The 19,177-nt window shown below is 39.4% G+C and overlaps 1 protein-coding gene across 3 annotated transcripts; it reads right to left on the minus strand.

Annotated features, from left to right (window-relative positions):
• Nucleotides 1-2,589: 2,589 nt before the first annotated feature.
• On the minus strand, nucleotides 2,590-18,599 carry hdac11 (histone deacetylase 11). Of its 3 annotated transcripts, none has more exons than XM_028003404.1 (11): nucleotides 18,380-18,598; nucleotides 17,857-17,916; nucleotides 16,360-16,508; nucleotides 15,003-15,103; nucleotides 14,442-14,558; nucleotides 9,860-9,902; nucleotides 8,790-8,866; nucleotides 7,262-7,324; nucleotides 6,339-6,435; nucleotides 5,286-5,464; nucleotides 2,590-3,381 (listed from the first exon to the last, which is right to left on the minus strand). In XM_028003404.1, exons 2-11 carry the CDS (start codon nucleotides 17,889-17,891, stop codon nucleotides 3,277-3,279), a joined length of 966 nt encoding a protein of 321 aa, XP_027859205.1. In that variant the 5' UTR covers nucleotides 17,892-17,916; nucleotides 18,380-18,598; the 3' UTR covers nucleotides 2,590-3,276. The 3 variants fall into 3 exon arrangements, with proteins under 3 accessions (XP_027859205.1, XP_027859204.1, XP_027859206.1); XM_028003403.1 differs by having other exon boundaries at nucleotides 2,590-3,519; nucleotides 18,380-18,595; XM_028003405.1 differs by lacking the exon at nucleotides 2,590-3,381 and adding an exon at nucleotides 4,966-5,156 and having other exon boundaries at nucleotides 18,380-18,599.
• Nucleotides 18,600-19,177: the final 578 nt, after the last annotated feature.

Consider the following 19,177-nt stretch of genomic DNA (forward strand, 5'->3'; position numbering starts at 1 on the left):
TTGCTGTCTTCTGAAACATGAATTACTTTGCTGTATGTGTTGTTTAATACTCAAAGTTTAAATTTACAGTCCTATTAAAGGTATTGTTATGTTTTTCCAGGCATCTGTGACCCAAAGGGAAAAGTAGTGGTCTTGAATTTTTGAATGTTGTAGGATTGATTCCAGCTATTAATCAAAGGGTTGCCTACCAATCCATGTAAGAACGGGTTTTAATTTGTACGTTTCTGCAAGTGTGACAGCATTTGACTGTGGCTAAAGCCGTTTTCAACTGGCCGCAGACTCTACTACCTCAGTCATCCAACGACTGGGCAAACATCTTAATTATCCCGTCTATCAAAAAGTAGACGGGACTAAAACTGGGAGCTGGTTCTACTGGAGAGGAGCTTGATTACTAGAATAACTGCCTCTTATTCTACAAGGCTCTAAATGGTCTGGCTCTTTCGTACCTGTTGGGTCTTCTGTGCTCATATGTTTCCCTTTGTGCTCTCGGCGCTGGCCTTCTAAAAATTCCTAAAGTAAATAGAAAACCCTTTGGACAGCGTGTCTTTTCCTTTCGTCACCGTGGAACAATCTGCCTCAGGACATCAGGCAGGCATGTTCTGGCAGAAGATTTTAAAGACCCACTTTGTCATATATGCCATAATTTTATACCTATTGTTTTCACTGCTTTTCTTGGTATTTTATCTGTTTTTAAACTGTACTTTGTTTGAAAGTGCTTTATAAATGAAATTATTATTATTATTATTATTATTACAAATGGACCAATCAGATCTCTGATGTATGCTGAAAGCGAGTTAGATATTTATTCTAAATAAATAAAGGTAGGATATGTTTTCAACTGTTCACTACTTTATTACAAATATTAGCGTAAAATCATATTTTGTGAACCCATTCAACATTATGTTCAAATAATAAAGTGATTATTAGACATTATTTGAAAAATAAATCACAATAAATAAAATAAAACCCCAAATCATAATCATGATCTTAAGTGTCTCACTTTTTTAGCCAATATACTATACATTTATCGCTCATGAGGAAGCCCCAGTTTCCTGACGATGGGTGATCAATCCGCTGTAACTCAAAGATGCAAACATGTGACACATGTGGATTCATTTCATGTTAAATTTAATATATTAAATGTTTTCCAGAGTTAAATATTTTATCTAGATATAGCAGCTGATTAAGACAACAAAAAAAGAGTTAAAAACAAACAAACAAAACAAACATTATGTTCATAATGAAACACTGGTATTTTAAACACAAAGGGAAAAAAGTATTTGAATATTTCTCAGAAATGAAACCGTTGGTTATCAAATGTTACAGGGATGTACGGCTAAGACCGGTCTCGACCGGATTTTTTTCCCGGTCCTTGGTGTTGTTCTTGTTCGACCTGCTGGGTCATGGCCGGTACGAGACCAATTCGTTTTTGTCACAATTACAAAAAGTTAACTCCCTTTTATCTTCGCCCACAGACGCACAATAAGCTGAATGTGAGAGAAAAGCAGCATGATCAGAGTGCAGGAAAAAAATACACCGTTCTAGTTGGTATCAGCCACAAAATCCTGTGGTTGTTGACTACAGCGGACGGCATTTGGTTCTTTGATTGTTCGCAGACTGTGTGGTCAAGCTTTTACTGAGGAAACACCTGCAATTTGAATGCAGAAAATTACTACATTTGCTGTTCAAACACATGAAGAATTAAAATGGGAAAGAAAACAACGGCAAGCACTTGAAAATTTGACCCATGCGAAGGGACAACATCTAGAGACCTGTAGTGACACAAGGGAAAATAAGTAGAAGTGCCTTCAATTCTGACTTATATCAATCTTTGGCCAAAAGTGCAAAAAGACACCGCAACCCTAGTGCCACACTGTTTAACCTTCACAAGTAACCTTTTAAATTAAGGCACAAACTAAAGCCTTGTCCACACACAGCCAGGTCTTTCTAAAGCAATGTAGCAAAGATATTCATTTTTTACAAAATAATCTCGCCCACAATTGTTTGGTATCAGAATAGTGTTCATTCATCCACACGAACCCGCGGAATAACACTACTGAGCGGCATTTTAAACATGTCAAACCCATAGGGGACAGTGCAGGGCAAAGCTACAACCTATGTAAACCAATCACAATCCTTCAAAGCAACCAGGACTTCCTGTTAGGAATTAAACATGGCGACAGGAAGTTAATTTGTGTGGACCGACAGAGGCTGGACAACTTTTAAATACCATGTTAGAATGTAAAGTTAAAGACGTCGATTAGGAATTAAGCTAATCGCATGTGGAGATTGTGTTTCCATATTGACCTCCAGTCGCTCTTTCTGCTTTCAGACTCCACATATTGGAGCAGTTGGACTTGTATAAACAAGCAAAACGTGTCTGGAACAACGTAAAAATCAACACCTCTCTGATTGCAGTCATCTTTCCTCCACTGCAAGGATTAACAATAATAACAGTTACATGTGTGAAGTCGGCGCCGCATTATTTGTTGCGGACTGTCTTGTGCCAACCTCTAAATCTACGGTTTCGGGTGGCCACACGCAAACAAACGCAAGAAAGAAAGAAAGAGAAAAAAAAAACCTCGCAAATCTTCATTGGCCGGAGATTTTATTATCAATCATTTTTAAAATAAAGTAAGAATTTGTATATTATGATAATTAGCAGTTTAATTCCAATTGGTAGTTTAGCTTGCGTAATTAGCCGTTTTCCATTGCATTTTGTGGTGTACAACAAAACAAAGTCCTGAAACATTTATCGAAGTCCTAAACATTCGGCCTTGACGTTGGCATTAGAGGAGCCGGCCTTGACTCCATCCCTGGTTACAGTTATATTAACTATTGTAGTCTCGGTGTGAAAAAACCTTTTTACCCTCAACAAACAAGACGCTTCCACCACATTATTGTTTTTAACTAAGTCCAACAAACATTATTATATGTTTGTTGTTTTTTTTGATTTCCTGAGATGACGGATTCCCTCTCAATGATTTGCCACCAAACGCACAACAAACACATTTTATGGCACATGCTTATGAAATCTATTGAATGTTATTGATTTACTATTTTTCCTTTAGACCTTCATAAAACGACACACACAAAATGTACAAGTTTGTCAAACTTTTACACCATCATCGTGTATGTGCAAAAACTCATTGTTGAGCTTTCATAGATTCCGAACATACAGAATATCATAATTAATCTCTGAAGAAAAAAAAAAATACACACCATAAAGTTAAATCAGTGCATTTCCAAGAGTGTTAGCTTACAGGCCACCCGTCCTCACACAGCGGTGTGTGCTGATCCTGCAGAACCAGAGCTTTGGGTCAAGTGGGTCACCAGTTGTGACAATCCCTCCCTCTCCGTAGCTTTGGCTCCAATCAGACCCTGCTGACGTAAGTTAAGAATGGAGTCAGCGATAATCCGCGCCGTTTTCTTCTGGTACCCTCCTGACGTCACCATCAGGATGGGAATACCTCGTTGCTTTGCGGCCCTGAACACAATCTCGTCCCTTTTAACAATGCCCTGGCAAGAAGAAAGCAGAAGAAGCCGTCGGTCTCTGTAAGCCCTCAGACTTTCATAGCCCTGGGGACAGAGCGGAAGCATGGAGATAGCCTGGCTGACCCCGGCAGGAAGCCGCTGATTGGAAACGCATCTGTCTGTGCCAGGGGATTCTGGGAGGGAACGGCTCGACTCTAAACCTAATTTATTGAGAGCAAATGTTGCCCCACAGCGAGGGATTTCAAACATCAGAATGTGTGGCAGGAGCATATGCCTGACTAGAACTTCTGACAATATTGTTAGAGCTGCACTTCTTTCTTGATGCCATTTACCAGCCTCTTTGACAAATTAGCTGTGTATTTAGAGCAGTGCTAAAACTGCTAAGATATTCTGCAATATCATCATATTATTATCATTTATGGAAGTCTGCTCATAGGATTCAATAAATCTAAAATGAACTGTGGATCAGCGCTCATTAACATATCAATTTTTTTAAATTGATCTGGTGAAGTACTTTCGTCTTGCAAGGATAGTGGAACCACATAATGCAATCTAACGGCAGCAATCTTTTTATAGTTTAAGTACTGTGTAATTAAAACAAGTAAAACTAGTCACTACAATAAGCGAGCATTCAGATTTCAGACACTAGAAGACATAACAATTCCTAATATGGCACAGGTTGAGATATGATTTTTTCCCCCTTATCTACTCTACTGTTGTTATTCTCATCTGACTGAAGGGCGGCGCCCTCCCAGGGATGCAGCCTCAGGCGCCTTCTACCCACATAGACAGGCGCGCGTCCTATATGTTTGTTTTCTGTTCTTTGGACGAACTTGAGTATTATTAAAGTATATTCATAAATCACATTTATGTTTTAACTTCTTTGGAGTGTAAAAACAAAAATCACTTTTTCACACAGGGTCATATAGGCTTGGATTTTTTTAATCTCCCTTAATAATAAACACCTTCATTTAAAATCCACTTTTTATGATTACTTGTGTTGTCTTTGAGGAGTATTCAAATTAGTTTGGTGTTCTGAGACACTTACGTTTGACAAATAGGAGATGAGGTAAGAGGGCAAAAACCTTTTTCACCCCACTGCACTAAAAAAAAGATGGGAGACGGGGTTGGTTGCAGCGGAAAGAAAAAGATTCTCCCAAAACCTTCTGTACGAGTCAGAAAACACCTTAACCAGTCAAAAGCTTGAGCTCTTCTCAGTAATAAGTTGAAAAATGAACCTTCGTCAGTGCAAACAGAGAGTCTGCATAACCAGGAGTAAGATTAAGAGATGATATTATCTGATGCTATTGCTGCGACAATTGAGTTGCATTTGGATCAAATCTATGTGTATGGTATAGATGGGATTTCTGATGTACAAAACCTTCCAACATTGTAAACAAACCCTCTGGAGCCTACAATACCAAACATCGGTAGAAAGGCAATGCTGGAATCATTTTCATTTTTTATTTTTTACCAAAGGCAGCTCATCCAACTGTATAATTGCAAAGCAGACATTGAGAAGTGCTATAGGTGCATCAGACAAGTAAAATAGATATCTATATTTTTTTTCAAGTAAGAAGCTCAAAATCGTTCCTTACCCTGAGCTTTGAACATTTGACTGTTTTAACTTGGTCAGACATTTTTTTCATTCTAGAAGGAAACTCCAGACATATAGAGAAGGTCATAAAAACCACAGAGAATAAACTAATGAAACGACTAAAGGAGCCCAACCTGAAACTACAGCCCCTTCCGTAAAAGTTAAGAGAAAGCTGTCAGAGAAGGCAGCGTACCTGTGGAGATATGGAGAGGCCTCCGAGGGGATCCCCGTCCAAGATGTCTGTCCCTGCATTATAGACGATGATATCCGGACGAACCTCGTTCAGCGCTCCCTCAGAGTGAAGCTCCACCTTCTGAAGGTACTCTGAGTCTTCAGTGCCCCAGTCTAGCTCCACCTTCCTCTTTATGGCTCCTGAAGATAAACAGTATTAGGTGGCCTGCACTTGCATAGAGCTTTATCAAGTCCAGAGGACCCCAAAGTGCTTCACACTACATTCAGTCATTCGTCCACAGCTGACCCCTGGCTGCTAGAACAGTGAGGAAATGAATTGAAATAATTGGGATAGTTAAAGAGACAGTTAAGCAAGCATCTTCTCTTTTACTGTCCACTTAATGCTGGAAGACTACTGCAATGGTCAGGTAGATTACTCTCTCTGATGCATAGAAAAAAGTCAGCCAACTAATGGATGTCTTCATTATTTTAAACTAAAGTTAGAATAACCAAAAGCACTATAAGGCTTTGTTGTTTTAATGTTCAAATAAATGCACCTTCAAACGCATTAAAGAACAGTAACAAATACAATTCCTCTTTGCTTTTAGAAAGTAAAATAGCTCTGCTTTAAATCAGATTTGTCTTTGATGAAAATAAACAGAATGTTGCCCTGCAGCTCATCTTAAACAACCCAGGATGCATTGATGTTTTACCTTACTGAAGGCAGAAAAGAGCCTTTGATTAGATTCGTTTCAGAGAAGATAACTACATGTGAAAGGAATTGAAAATGGACAGAAACTCCTCATGTGTATCATTAGAGTTATCTGCAAAAAGATGGGATTCTTGTGTTGTAGAGAGTCCTTGGCTGGAAGTGCTAACATGGTGAGGAGTTACTGTGACTTCAGTCAGAATTACTGACACGGTGATGTCAAAAGAGACAAAAGCCCTCCAGCAGTGCTGGAAATGCAGAACGATGTAACGACGATTTAATGCCCAGCAGTGAGTTAAGGCCATATCTGAGACTTAGATTATGAAAAAGAACAATCAAATTTGAGAAGAAAGTTATTGGACTTACGTTTGGCATATTCGTCCCCTGGATAGATGTTGTGATTATACATGTCCATTATGAACACTCTGGTGTCGCCCAAAAAGTCTCGCTCGTGTCCATTTCCCTGTAAGACCAGTTCCCAAACCAGTTTATTCAACACATTAATTCATCACTTATTCTTTTGCTTTTTGACAACTGCATCCCAGACTTCTGTCCCACCCTGTCGTACTCACCTAGACAGTCCCATCAGGAAGTTGTGAATCCAACTATAGGCCTAACAAATTTTGCTGGACAATAAATTGTCCCAGAAGTTGTAGCGATAAACAATAATATTGTTGTTTTGAGACAATTTTCAAGTAGTATAATGGTAATAATGGCATAATAATAATGCAAGAACACATTCTCAAAGATCAATAAACTTTAAATTCTAATGAACATTTAACAACTGCAGACATTTTAAATATCCAAAATAAAAAAACAAAACAACAGAATCAACAACAAAAAAAGAATGATTGAGTCTCTGTAAACAAATTTGTTCTTCAAAAACAGAATCAGACTGAAGACTTATCATCCAATTTTTGGTAAAAAGAGAGAGAGAATATTGAGCTTGTTTTAATTTATCATGCAATTAATTGATATATTTTTTTATTGTAACAGTCCTAAATCCAACTATTATTGCAAATTCAGTCATAAGTTGCAAATTTTGCGCATGCTTGCAATCTTCGCCAATTATTGTAATTTTTACGCAGATGTGGAGGAGTTTGGTTTCATATGCGTTTATGGAAGCTGATTCTGAATAATGTCCCTGCTGGCATCCCGTACCACTGTTTTTTATCCGGTGACCTAAACATACTTCTTATGATTAAGAAAATGGATTTTGAAAGAAATTAACCAGTTAATAATTTGGAAAATATCCATAATGAGAAAGTGAGAGAAATGTATTGGTTTACCTGATGAGCATCAAGGTCAATGATGGTGGCTCTGGAGATGCCTTCCACTCTCTCAAAGAGAAACTGAGCAAAGAAAAGTAAAAAATAGTTTATTTCCTTATCAAACTTGGTCATAGTTTCATACAAGCATTTCAGTCATTCATTTCCCACTCATCTACAGGAACGGCAGACAATATTCTAATTTCGTTGGAGACTTGGACGTTTTTAGTGTAAAAATTAAATTTTTTGACTTTCTCAATAAGAAAACCATAAAAGTCCTATGTATCTCAAACCGACAAGTATTTTCTAATTTTACCTGGTAAATACAATGCATTCATAGTTGTGATAATTAATGCTCATTTAAAGGCACAATTTCTGTGAAAACTGGTATCCAGAACTCGATCCTGTCTCATTCAATATTATTTAACTGACTGATTAGTAATTGACAAAACATCTTATTGTTGGCAAATGATATCAGTTTTCAATACCCACAAGTAATTATTAATTCAGTTATTAATATTTTGTATGCATGGACGTATGAAGGTATGGATGGACTACTAGTAAGTCTCAAAAAATTACAATATTATATGTATATATATTAGAATATGGAATGTGCAATATTTCTTGCCAGTCATCTCAGAGAGAGAAACACATATATTATATAGAATCATCAAACTTAGGGCCAGAGCAGCAAATATTCCAAATAAGGAGCTGAGTGAAGTAAAAAATGTTGTATACACAGTAAGTGGGCGTGTTGCACACAATCTACAAAAATTGTCTGCGTATTTGATTACAGGAGCAAAAAACAATTTGGGGGGGGAGGGGTTGTGCATGTGCACTGGCTGTCGTAAAAGATCTTAAAAGAAAAAATTAAGCAGAAAGTAATTATGCTGGAGGTATAATAATAATAATAATAACAAATCATCTAAATTAGTATTCAACCAGGCTGCACAGTGGTGCAGTTGGTAGCACTGTTGCCTTGCAGCAAGAAGGTCCTGGGTTCGATTCCCGGCCCGGGGTCTTTCTGCATGGAGTTTGCATGTTCTCCCTGTGCATGGTGGGTTCTGTCCGGGTTCTCCGGCTTCCTCCCACAGTCCAAAAACATGACAGTTAGGTTAGTTGGTCTCTAAATTCTCCCTAGGTGTGTGTGTGTGTGCATGGTTGTTTGTCCTGTCTGTCTCTGTGCTGCTTTGCGACAGACTGGCGACCTGTCCAGGATGAACCCTGCCTCTCGCCCGGAGCGTTAGCTGGAGATAGACACCAGCAACCCTCCTGACCCCATTAGGGACAAGGGTGTTAGAAAATGGATGGATGGATAGTATGCAACTTTGTCAAACGCCACAGCAAAAACATCTAACAATCAAAATTAAGCTATTAAAGCTATTAAACTCATTTCTTTTTATGCGTTTCATCTTCTACATCCATTTGGCTCCGTGACAATGACTCGAAGTTCAAATGACTTTCTCAGATAAAATGGTTTACAGCTGGATGTGACAGAGAATCACTGCTATCATTGTGATAAAACAAACAGTGTTGGTTTGAGCCTTGCCTTGATGGCCAGTGTGATGTCAGCATAGGCACAGAAGCCGCCTCCCTTGTCACCGGAGCAGTGGTGGAAGCCTCCCCCTGATAAAACAGAGCCAGGCAAAGAGCTCATTTCAGAGTTAGAATGCAACTTCACTGATGACACAAAATATTATTAGTATTATTATACAAAGTACTATTAGCTGAAGATGCATCTATTGCTACAAACAAAAAAAAGGAGAACGTTCTGCTCCACTGTTGCACAGCCAGAAAGCAAATTGCTCCTGAAACCAAACTTTGGCAATCGGTGGGATACATACACAGTGTTAAATTAAATGAGACTTAGCATTACATAACATAAAACATGCTTTATTACTGTGCACTCAGTACAAATAGTATTTTTTATTTTAAACAAGTTGAAATACAAAAGTGATGGTTTAACAATGCCAAAGCCATGAACAAACTGTTATTTTGCATAAAATGCAGAACTCAACATATTGGACGGCGCTTGTATTTCTGTATGTGTGCATTTGTGACTGGAATATGTGATTTTATCCCTCCTTTCATCCATTTGTTATATGTTGGATTCATGTTGAAGTCGTTTTAGAGACAAAAGTATCTGATCAGAAATCTCCCGATCCCCCTGCAGTACCTTCGTGACCCCCCACTTTGAAGACCTCTGATGTCAGGCACAGGGAACGTTTTTCCAGGGAGGCTGAGAAGTGAGATCCCATGACAGTTCAAACACTTTTCGCTCCCATCTCTCAATATGACTTTAATGCTAATAGTCTTAAAATGGCTGTCAGTGGAACAACAGCACACAGAATATCTCAGAAACTTCTGCCGTCCACCTGCTCTGCAGTAGTAAATTTACTTTTAAATTTTAGGCCCCAGGTACAATTCTCTAAGTGAAAAAAATAAATAGTACAATTAAGTTCATTATCATTTTGTTGTTTACACAAATGTGTACGTCAAAGGTAATGTTTCGCTGTTATCTTGTGAAAAATAAAATTAAAAAAATCACAAATGAGATACAGCACAGTGGTTGAAAGGTTGGTACGATGCCATTGTAAGTACAAATGGCTGAAAACTCACCTACATTTATGGCCCATCCTCGCTCAACAGCCAGCTTCCCAGCCTGCGGAAGAAGATTCGATCAGTATACATAACATATCCTTCTGTCCCTTGCATTATCTATATACCTACTTATCCTGGCAGGATCATGAGGGACTATTGCCCATGTCCATTAGCTGGGATCCCACGTATACCCTAAATAGGACCATTACATGGCAACAGAGACAGACAACAATCCCCATAAACTCATAATGAGGGTAGTTTAGAGACACAGAAAGGCCCCAGGTTGGGATTTGAACCCAGGACTTCCTAGCAGCAAGGCAATAGTCTACTAACTGCACCATCTTGATATCAGCTCTCTGTTTGTGAAAACATGCTTGCTAACTGCTTCTGTTGCTGGTCCAGTTTTCTCACCTACCTCTGTGTGTGAATAGTTGTTTTCTTGATAACTCCTTCACAGAAACCACAAAAGCGAAACAAAGACGTTTGCCTCAGGTCTCAAAATGGCCAAGTCCGACACTGCCTGCTGCACACAAGTACGTTGGCCTGTGGCTATGGGTTTCAGAAATGTCCTGCCTGAGACACTCCCACGTCTGCCAATTTGGCAGGCATGTCTGACGTATTTTTGCAAAGCACACTCTTAGAATCTCACCAGCAGTTCATAATTAATGTGGTTTCAGATAGCAGTCACAACACACTGCAATAAAATGATGGGGCTTACAGTCAGCTCACTGCCAAAATCAACCAAATGTTTGAAGAAATGGATAAAGAGCTTCCTGAGAGCTGGGAGGATATTGTGCTCATATGTGTTTGTATGTATGTGTTTGTATAGTGAGGAGAAGTTTTATTGAGTTCTCCACAGCAAAAAATAAATAAATACCACAATAAAATATTGACTTGCCATCAATTTCTCAACAGATTGGCTTTTCTGCTGAGACATCTAAGTGAAGAAATAGAAAGGGAGAGCTAAGCTAATACTTTGATCTTATCTAAAAGTTGTACAAAGTGACCATTTTGTGGCACAGATACAGTAACATTCCCTTTGGTGTACTGTAGTTGGTAATTTATTTTTTCTTGTGATAGACCATGCCACCTGCTGGTATAAATGAATGACTGCACTAGGCCAAAAATCAACGGATATAGGCTATATTTATAAATAAATATACACTGCTCAAAAAAATAAAGGGAACACTTAAACAACACAATATAACTCCAAGTAAATCAAACTTCTGTGAAATCAAACTGTCCACTTAGGAAGCAACACTGATTGACAATCAATTTCACCTGCTGCTGTGCAAATGGAATAGACAACAGGTGGAAATTATTGGCAATTAGCAAGACACACTCAATAAAGGAGTGGTTCTGCAGTTGAGACCACAGACCACTTCTCAGTATCTATGCTGTCTGGCTGATGTTTTGGTCAGTTTTGAATGTTGGTGGTGCTTTCACACTCGTGGTAGCATGAGACGGACTCCACAACCCACACAAGTGGCTCAGGTAGTGCAGCTCATCCAGGATGGCACATCAATGCGAGCTGTGGCAAGAAGGTTTGCTGTGTCTGTTAGCGTAGTGTCCAGAGGCTGGAGGCGCTACCAGGAGACAGGCCAGTACACCAGGAGACGTGGAGGAGGCCGTAGGAGGGCAACAACCCAGCAGCAGGACCGCTACCTCTGCCTTTGTCCAAGAAGGAACAGGAGGAGCACTGCCAGAGCCCTGCAAAATGACCTCCAGCAGGCCACAAATGTGCATGTGTCTGCACAAACGGTTAGAAACCGACTCCATGAGGATGGTATGAGGGCCCGACGTCCACAGATCGGGGTTGTGCTCACAGCCCAACACCGTGCAGGACGCTTGGCATTTGCCAGAGAACACCAGGATTGGCAAATTCGCCACTGGCGCCTTGTGCTCTTCACAGATGAAAGCAGGTTCACACTGAGCACATGTGACAGACGTGACAGAGTCTGGAGACGCCGTGAAGAGCGGTCTGCTGCCTGCAACATCCTTCAGCATGACCGGTTTGGCAGTGGGTCAGTAATGGTGTGGGGTGGCATTTCTTTGGAGGGCCGCACAGCCCTCCATGTGCTCACCAGAGGTAGCCTGACTGCCATTAGGTACCGAGATGAGATCCTCAGACCCCTTGTGAGACCATATGCTGATGCGGTTGGCCCTGGGTTCCTCCTAATGCAGGACAATGCTAGACCTCATGTGGCTGGCGTGTGTCAGCAGTTCCTGCAAGATGAAGGCATTGAAGCTATGGACTGGCCAGCCCGTTCCCCAGACCTGAATCCGATTGAGCACATCTGGGACATCATGTCTCGCTCCATCCACCAACGTCACGTTGCACCACAGACTGTTCAGGAGTTGGCGGATGCTTTAGTCCAGGTCTGGGAGGAGATCCCTCAGGAGACCATCCGCCACCTCATCAGGAGCATGCCCAGGCGTTGTAGGGAGGTCATACAGGCACGTGGAGGCCACACACAATACTGAGCCTCATTTTGACTTGTTTTAAGGACATTACATTAAAGTTGGATCAGCGTGTAGTGTTATTTCACTTTAATTTTGTGTGTGGCTCCAAATCCAGGCCTCCACTGGTTAATAAATTTGATTTCCATTGATGATTTTTGTGTGATTTTGTTGTCAGCACATTCAACTTTGTACAGAACAAAGTATTCAATGAGAATATTTCTTTCATTCAGATCTAGGATGTGTTATTTGAGGGTTCCCTTTATTTTTTTGAGCAGTGTATATATAAGCTTGACAGGAGAGCACTTGGTCCACCACACAAACTCTGTCCCATATTCATGCTGATTTTTGAAACGGGGGGGATCTGGTGACGCAGAGGGTGAGATGGGGAATTGAAGCCACTCTGAGTCAGGATTCCACTCAGAAATTTAATTTCACTCCATATCAGTCTTTAGTTACACCTTTATCATAAGCATTCAAAACATCAGTGTTATTTATGTGTTTGCGGTTGAGCTATAGCATAAGCACATTTCAAATTAAAAAAGGCTTATAAGCTGTGGTGAAAAAATTTCTTCTGAGGCCTTACATTATGATTAATAATGTTATGTCTTCATAGTGAACGCTCACCAAATGAACCTCTAGGTTACACACCCAAGCGCACAAATATAGGCCATGTATATGTAGCCATTGTGGCTTCATAAAAATTTGTTATTGTTGGCTTTTTTGACTCTCCACCTCTCTCACATTTGTTTCTGAGCAAAACACAAAGAATTGCAGGGGGTCAGTCAGTTCACAATTTCTTTCCTAAACATGAAAGAGCACTTTCCTTCTACGTACAAAACAAGATAAGGCTGTAGTAGATCTGATGAGAAGAGATTGTCTTTAGTGGATGAGTACTAACACTCATTATCATGTACGCTCACACCCAGGCTATTGCTCAGGCACTTCACTTTGACTGAGGGGAAACAAGAATATGGTACAATAGCCATCTGATTAATCTCCACCACTCCTCACACTCAGAGCGCAGAGGTCTGGGAGAAACCTGATCTCATTTTCTTTGGCTATTGCATCTAGTATAAGCACAACAACAAAAATCAACTAAATCTTCGTAACAGCCATTTTTTCCTAACCGGACAGGATGGGAGCCAACCGTAATTAGTTATGTTTGTGGCGATTAAGGTCTGCCTGATTGGTGCATTTTATTTTGGGTCGACATCCAAGAATGGGAAAAGCTAAATGAAACAAATCAATAAAACAAATTGCACAAGACTGTGAGAAACATGACAAGCAATGCATTTCAGATCTAGTTTACTTTCACTGACGGGGAAGCTACATTAGTCTACATAGAATAGAACGGAATATACTTTATTGATTCCCAAAGGGAAACTGCTTATTAGTTGACAAGGTACTCCTTTCAAGATGTTAAATATTAATAATACAAATATTATTAATTCACTGTGACAGACTGGCGACCTGTCCAAGGTGAGCGCTCCGAGTGGATCTTAGGCTCCACATTAACAAGAGTCAGTCGGCAATTTAACTTCAGGAGAGTCAGAGTTTAGATTCAGGGATGACATCACTTCTGAGTTTTGCACATTAGAAAACCAGCTAGTTTAACTCAGAGTTGAGTAAAACTAGCGTGTCTAAAGTTTATCCAACTATCTTAATGAGACTTAATCTGAGAGTCCATGTGGTGAAATAACTAATAGCTGAATTATAGGAAAGCAAGTCAGACTGACATTAGTAGAAGCATTCAGAGGTGAGTAAATCTTCTCGCCTCCTGGTTTTATTCTGGCATATCAGTTCACAAAATGTCCACTTAGTGAATATGAGAACGATGTCTGGAATGTTAATCAGGCTGTTGTTTGATAGTCCAGGGAAAAAGCCAGAAGCAGACTTGTTTCCTGTACCATGCTGCAAACAAACAAAACTCTGGAGAGGGAGCACACACACACTTTTGGTTTTCATAGCCGATTCCTGGCCCTGTTTTTATAATCATGCATGTATTTCATTATACTGTAACACGACTTGATCAATTCCAGCAACAAATAAGAGTGAGAGAAGGAGTAAAAAAAAAAGTGAGAAATTATATTACTAAGTCAAAAACACAATACGGTAAAAGAGGCTGATGTACACCAACCATTATGGTTCCTCCTGTTTGGGTCCGTAAAGGTCTCAGCACCTTCTGTTGAACCAGACAGTTAGGTAAAATCACCAGGAGTGGGATTTCAGTGATAGTTGCCACCACAAAAGACCACTGCAGAGGACAAAGGAAAACACTGAGAAGCATTAAACAGCATGAAAATAAAAAACACTTTTCAGAATATTAGCTGGAGTATTTCAATCTGCAAAAAACAACAACAGTGTCCCAGTAAGCTCAGTCTTAGTCCACATAGAGAGCAGGGGCCTCGTGTATAAAAGAGTATGCACCTTTCATGCTAAAAGTTGACGTAAGGACAAATTTTCAAAAGTAAAAAAAATAAAATAAAAAATCTGTCAGCAGTTTCTCTCTTTAACGTTCTGCACAGAGCTCCAGGATTATCACTCTGGGCAATCTAAAGCTAGCTTCTCATCTTATTTAACCGCATAACTGGATTAGCCAAACTTTTTAGGGACATTACAATTTATTAAGATGCAGCTGACAGTGATATGGGACAGGAGAAAAATAAACACATCACCATGCCAGAGAGACAGAAGCTACCTTTAAACTACAGAGATAACGCTTCGTGTGAACCACCAGCAGATCCTCCTCTGAGGCTTCACGGGCTTCCACTATGTTCTCATCGGTGATGAACTGCTCCTCTGCAGCACATTCAGACACAAATAAGACCAATACATGATGAGGCTTATTGAGAAAAACATATGTCCTGTTACTTGCAGCAATATGAGTAGAATATGAATATGTTGGTATTGATTTAAAAAAAATCAAGTAAAACCAGCATAAATGTCGTTAACTGTCCAAACAGACAAATTAATTAATTTATACCAAATATATATTTAAGACTATATCATACTCTTTTATTCGTGTTGCGGTGTTTGTAGGTGGACTCAAAAGAAAGGCAAAGGCAGCTTGTAGGTTTTAATGAAAAAAAACAAAAACTTGCAAACTAAATCACAGGGAACACAAGGAGCCAGAGCCAAACCAAAAACAGGAATCCACAGAAAAATAACGGCAGGGAACACAGTGACTTGCAAAACTATTCAGACCCTCAGGTTGGAAGAACAACAGGATATAATGGGAGCAGACGAGAGGAACCAGCAAGGAGGAACTGGGAATAAGTTGTATATAGGGGGATTAATTACTGAACATGAAACAGACGGATGATTAGAAACAGGTTGCAGGTGTGAGGGGAGAGAGCAAAAGGCAGACTGAGGAGGAGAGAGAGAGAAAATGGTACAGGGGGTGAGGGAGAGCACACAGAGGACTAGGAAATAAATCTAACGCCAAATAAAAACTAGACCAAAGAAACATAATAAATCTAGAGTAACAAATAATAACTAGACAAGAAATAAAAAACTAGAATCACTAAAGGACTGAACTAAAGTAAAACAGAAACAAGACGGATCCAATAAATAATAGAAAAGAGAATAAACACTCCTTAAAAACAACTCAAAACCACCCAAGAAACACTTCTATCTTTTTTTTTTTAAATAAGAAAACCCTGAAAAATGTAGCAGACATTTGTATTCAGCCCTTTACTTAAATAAAATTCAGTGCAGCCACCTGCCTTCAGAAGTCACCTAATAAGTAAACAGAGTCCAGCTATGTGCAATTTTATTCTTAGTATGAATTCAGGTCAGGAAGAAAGTTGTGGAGAGTATGGAACCACAAACCTACCCAGAAATGAACAGAAAAGCAGCCAAGAGGCCCAAGACAATCCAGGTAGAAAACCTGCTGGAGGTTCAGACCTAAACACACAGCCACCTGCGTCTCATCCTTTTTTATTCTCTCCATGTTTTCTTTCTCCATTTGCCACGAAGACCAGCTTTAAGCAGTTCAACACCCTGTGGCTCAGGGAGATGTCCCATCACAAATAACCTGTCCAGAACTCTCCTACCTTTCAGGAAGCGGATGACTTTCCCCCACTTTCCTGAGTCAAATGGGTGGAGCTTTTCCAGGCCCATGAATGTGATGTTATAGCCAGGGTGGTACACGATGGGCAGACATGTTGGAGGGATGCTGCCGTACAAATCGGTGTGGTGAAAGCTGAAAGAGCAACATCAAATGTAATACAAGCAGCACAAACACGGGGAGCCGTTTGTAAGGTGACACAGTCAACAATTAACAGCAATAATTTGGGTTTATTTAGCCTGTCACGGGGAAAACAATGTGGGTGTTCAATTGTCAAAGCCATATCTTCACCAGGTAAACTCAGCTAAATATTTCGTTTTTAAACTCAATTTTAGCTCACAATTAAATATTTATTTAGCTGACTAAATATATAGTTCCAAACTAAACATTTATTTTCCAAGCTAAATATTTAGCTTGCTAACAACATATTTAGGTTGTTAGCTAAATATTTAGCAAGCATGCTAAACATTTACGTCCAAGCTAAATAGTTAGCTACTAGTGCATATTGGTTTGATGATGAGCAAAAGTGGAATATCAAAATAAAAGCTGGGTTTTGAGGACCGCTATATAAACTCCACTGCTGGAGGAGCAATTCGTCCCTCCAGCGTGTCTTTAGTTTCATCAAAACCAAAAACATTTTTTTTGTTTTGTTTTTTATCATCGATTCTTTTCCTCTTGACATGTCCATCACGTTAGATGACGTGGCATTTTAACAGCTACAGACGTTCACTCGTGTTTCAACAGTTTCTGCATCAACATCCGCCACTGTGTCCGGACAACCTTACTCTTAACTTGCTATCGAAGTTTAAGACTTCCCGTTTATCCATTCTTAAAACAAAATTATTTACATAAAAAATTCCATCAATATACTTTTTGTGTAAAAATGTTGAAAACAACTAAAGAGTGAAAGAACATGAAACGCAGAAATGTGTTCTGGCTTGATCACAGTGGTGGGTGCTGATGCAGAAACTGTTGCTGTAGATTCTGTATGTTTTCATCTATCATAGTGGACAAGATAATCAATCAATTATTAATTACCATTGACCAAAACAATCAATGATTTTTTTTAAATGTGGCATTTTGTAGAGGTCTGCAAAACTCAGCTTTTATTTTGATATTATTCTTCCGCTTGTCAGCAGGCCAACATGCAATATTTAGCTTGGACCTAAACATTTAACTTATAGCTAAATATTTAGCTTGGTTGTTAAATATTTAGATCTGAGCTAAATATTTAGTCAGGAAAATAAATATTTAGTTTGAAAATTAAATGTTTGGAAAATAAATATATATTTTGAAATGATGAAAATATGACTGAAAAAATTGACACTCACCTTTTTTCCTTTACGACTGGCTAAATAAGCCAAATTATTGCTTATAATTTTTTTATGCGCAACCTTACAGAGGGCACCCCATACACAAATGCAATGTGAGATTAAGGTTATTTCACATCATCAACATTACTGGGAACGCTGCAGCTTCTTACCTCGATTTCCCTTCATTGTCTTCTTTAGCAGACATGTTTCTTAGTCATAGTTAATCTGACCTGGAAGGAAACACAAATAGCATAAAGTTGACACCTGACACCTATGTAAGCATTCGCATCGAGGTATGCAGTTTGTAAAGACGCAACAACAGCCAGAAATGTCAGGTTCACTCGCAGCTATAAGACTCACTGAGCTGTGAATTTCAGCTGTGGGATTTCTTTTTATTGAAAATGTGCTTACTTTGAATAGTAATGTGATTTTTTTTTTTTTAATCTTGAAGTGGAAAATAAAATGAAATTTCAGCCATGTAAAAATAATGACAATAAAAATGTATCCTGGATATATATATGAACAGCAGAAAAGTAAGCACAAACATACAACATTAAAATTTCAGTGGCATTTTTATTTAAAATCCTAGTGACATATATTTACTTCCATACGAGTGGGTGGTTGAAAGAGAAAACGTCGTCATAGTCGCTTTATTATCATTTATCTCACTGCGCACGAGCCGAACAGACTCACCTGCTTCTCTTGCGACGTCAAAGAGACGCTAAAAGTGCAGCTGAGCGGAGCTCTGAAGGAACTAAACTGAGGCTGTTTCACAGCACCACGCCGGACCCAATATTGTCTTTAAACCATTGTTCTCGTGGCCTGGTAAATAAAACGCCCCCCTGTACTACTCCTCGCTTCATACAGAGGGCCTGGGCTCTCTGCTTCCTGGAGGCGTGACCTGTGTCGAGGTTTTAACGTTTGTCCGTGACGTATTTAAGAACGCGCCGGTATGACGCTGAGAAGCGTGCCGTAAGTTGCCTGCGCTGTAAACAACCATCCTCCACTGTGAGGAGAGAAGAACCGATCCGAACGAGGTGGTTGATTAATGTTAATTCAACCTTTGGAAGCGTGGCTAACGACGGACTGAACGGCTTCCTTCACTTGCTCCAATGCCATCGCTAAAACTACAGGCAGACTACAGCGCAGAAAATAAACGTCATCATTCACAATTTCTTTTTCTGTTCGCTGATTGGCCCGGTCAAGTGAACTGTATGGCAGGCCTTTTTAACATAACATCGGTTTCGTCTGACTGTCCCTCTTACGTTCTAAATTTCGATCTAAATGTGCTTTTTGACTATCCAGAATTGTAATTTAAAATACCTGCATTGACATTCTGACTAGTAAGAACAATAATTAAGCTTTTCCAAACTTTAAAAACCTTTGGTTTGAGACAATGACATTTTGGAGTATTGAATATTCCCAACAATTTTGGAGAATTCTTAATGCTACATTATCTTTCTTGCTAACTTTAAGTTTTATCCAATATAC

Source organism: Xiphophorus couchianus, chromosome 20 (genome assembly GCF_001444195.1).
Source record: "Xiphophorus couchianus chromosome 20, X_couchianus-1.0, whole genome shotgun sequence".
NCBI lineage: Eukaryota > Metazoa > Chordata > Actinopteri > Cyprinodontiformes > Poeciliidae > Xiphophorus > Xiphophorus couchianus.

Bases quoted from the DNA above. Each gene is read 5' to 3' on its own strand.
- hdac11 (XM_028003403.1), bottom strand. From the start codon at position 17,891: ATGTCTGCTAAAGAAGACAATGAAGGGAAATCGAG. The intron at 7,325-8,789 runs GCAAGGCTCAAA...TTCTTTGCTCAG, and splicing joins ACATCACACTGGCCATCAAG to TTTCTCTTTGAGAGAGTGGA. The intron at 5,465-6,338 runs GTAAGTCCAATA...GTTTATCTTCAG, and splicing joins AGGGGACGAATATGCCAAAC to GAGCCATAAAGAGGAAGGTG.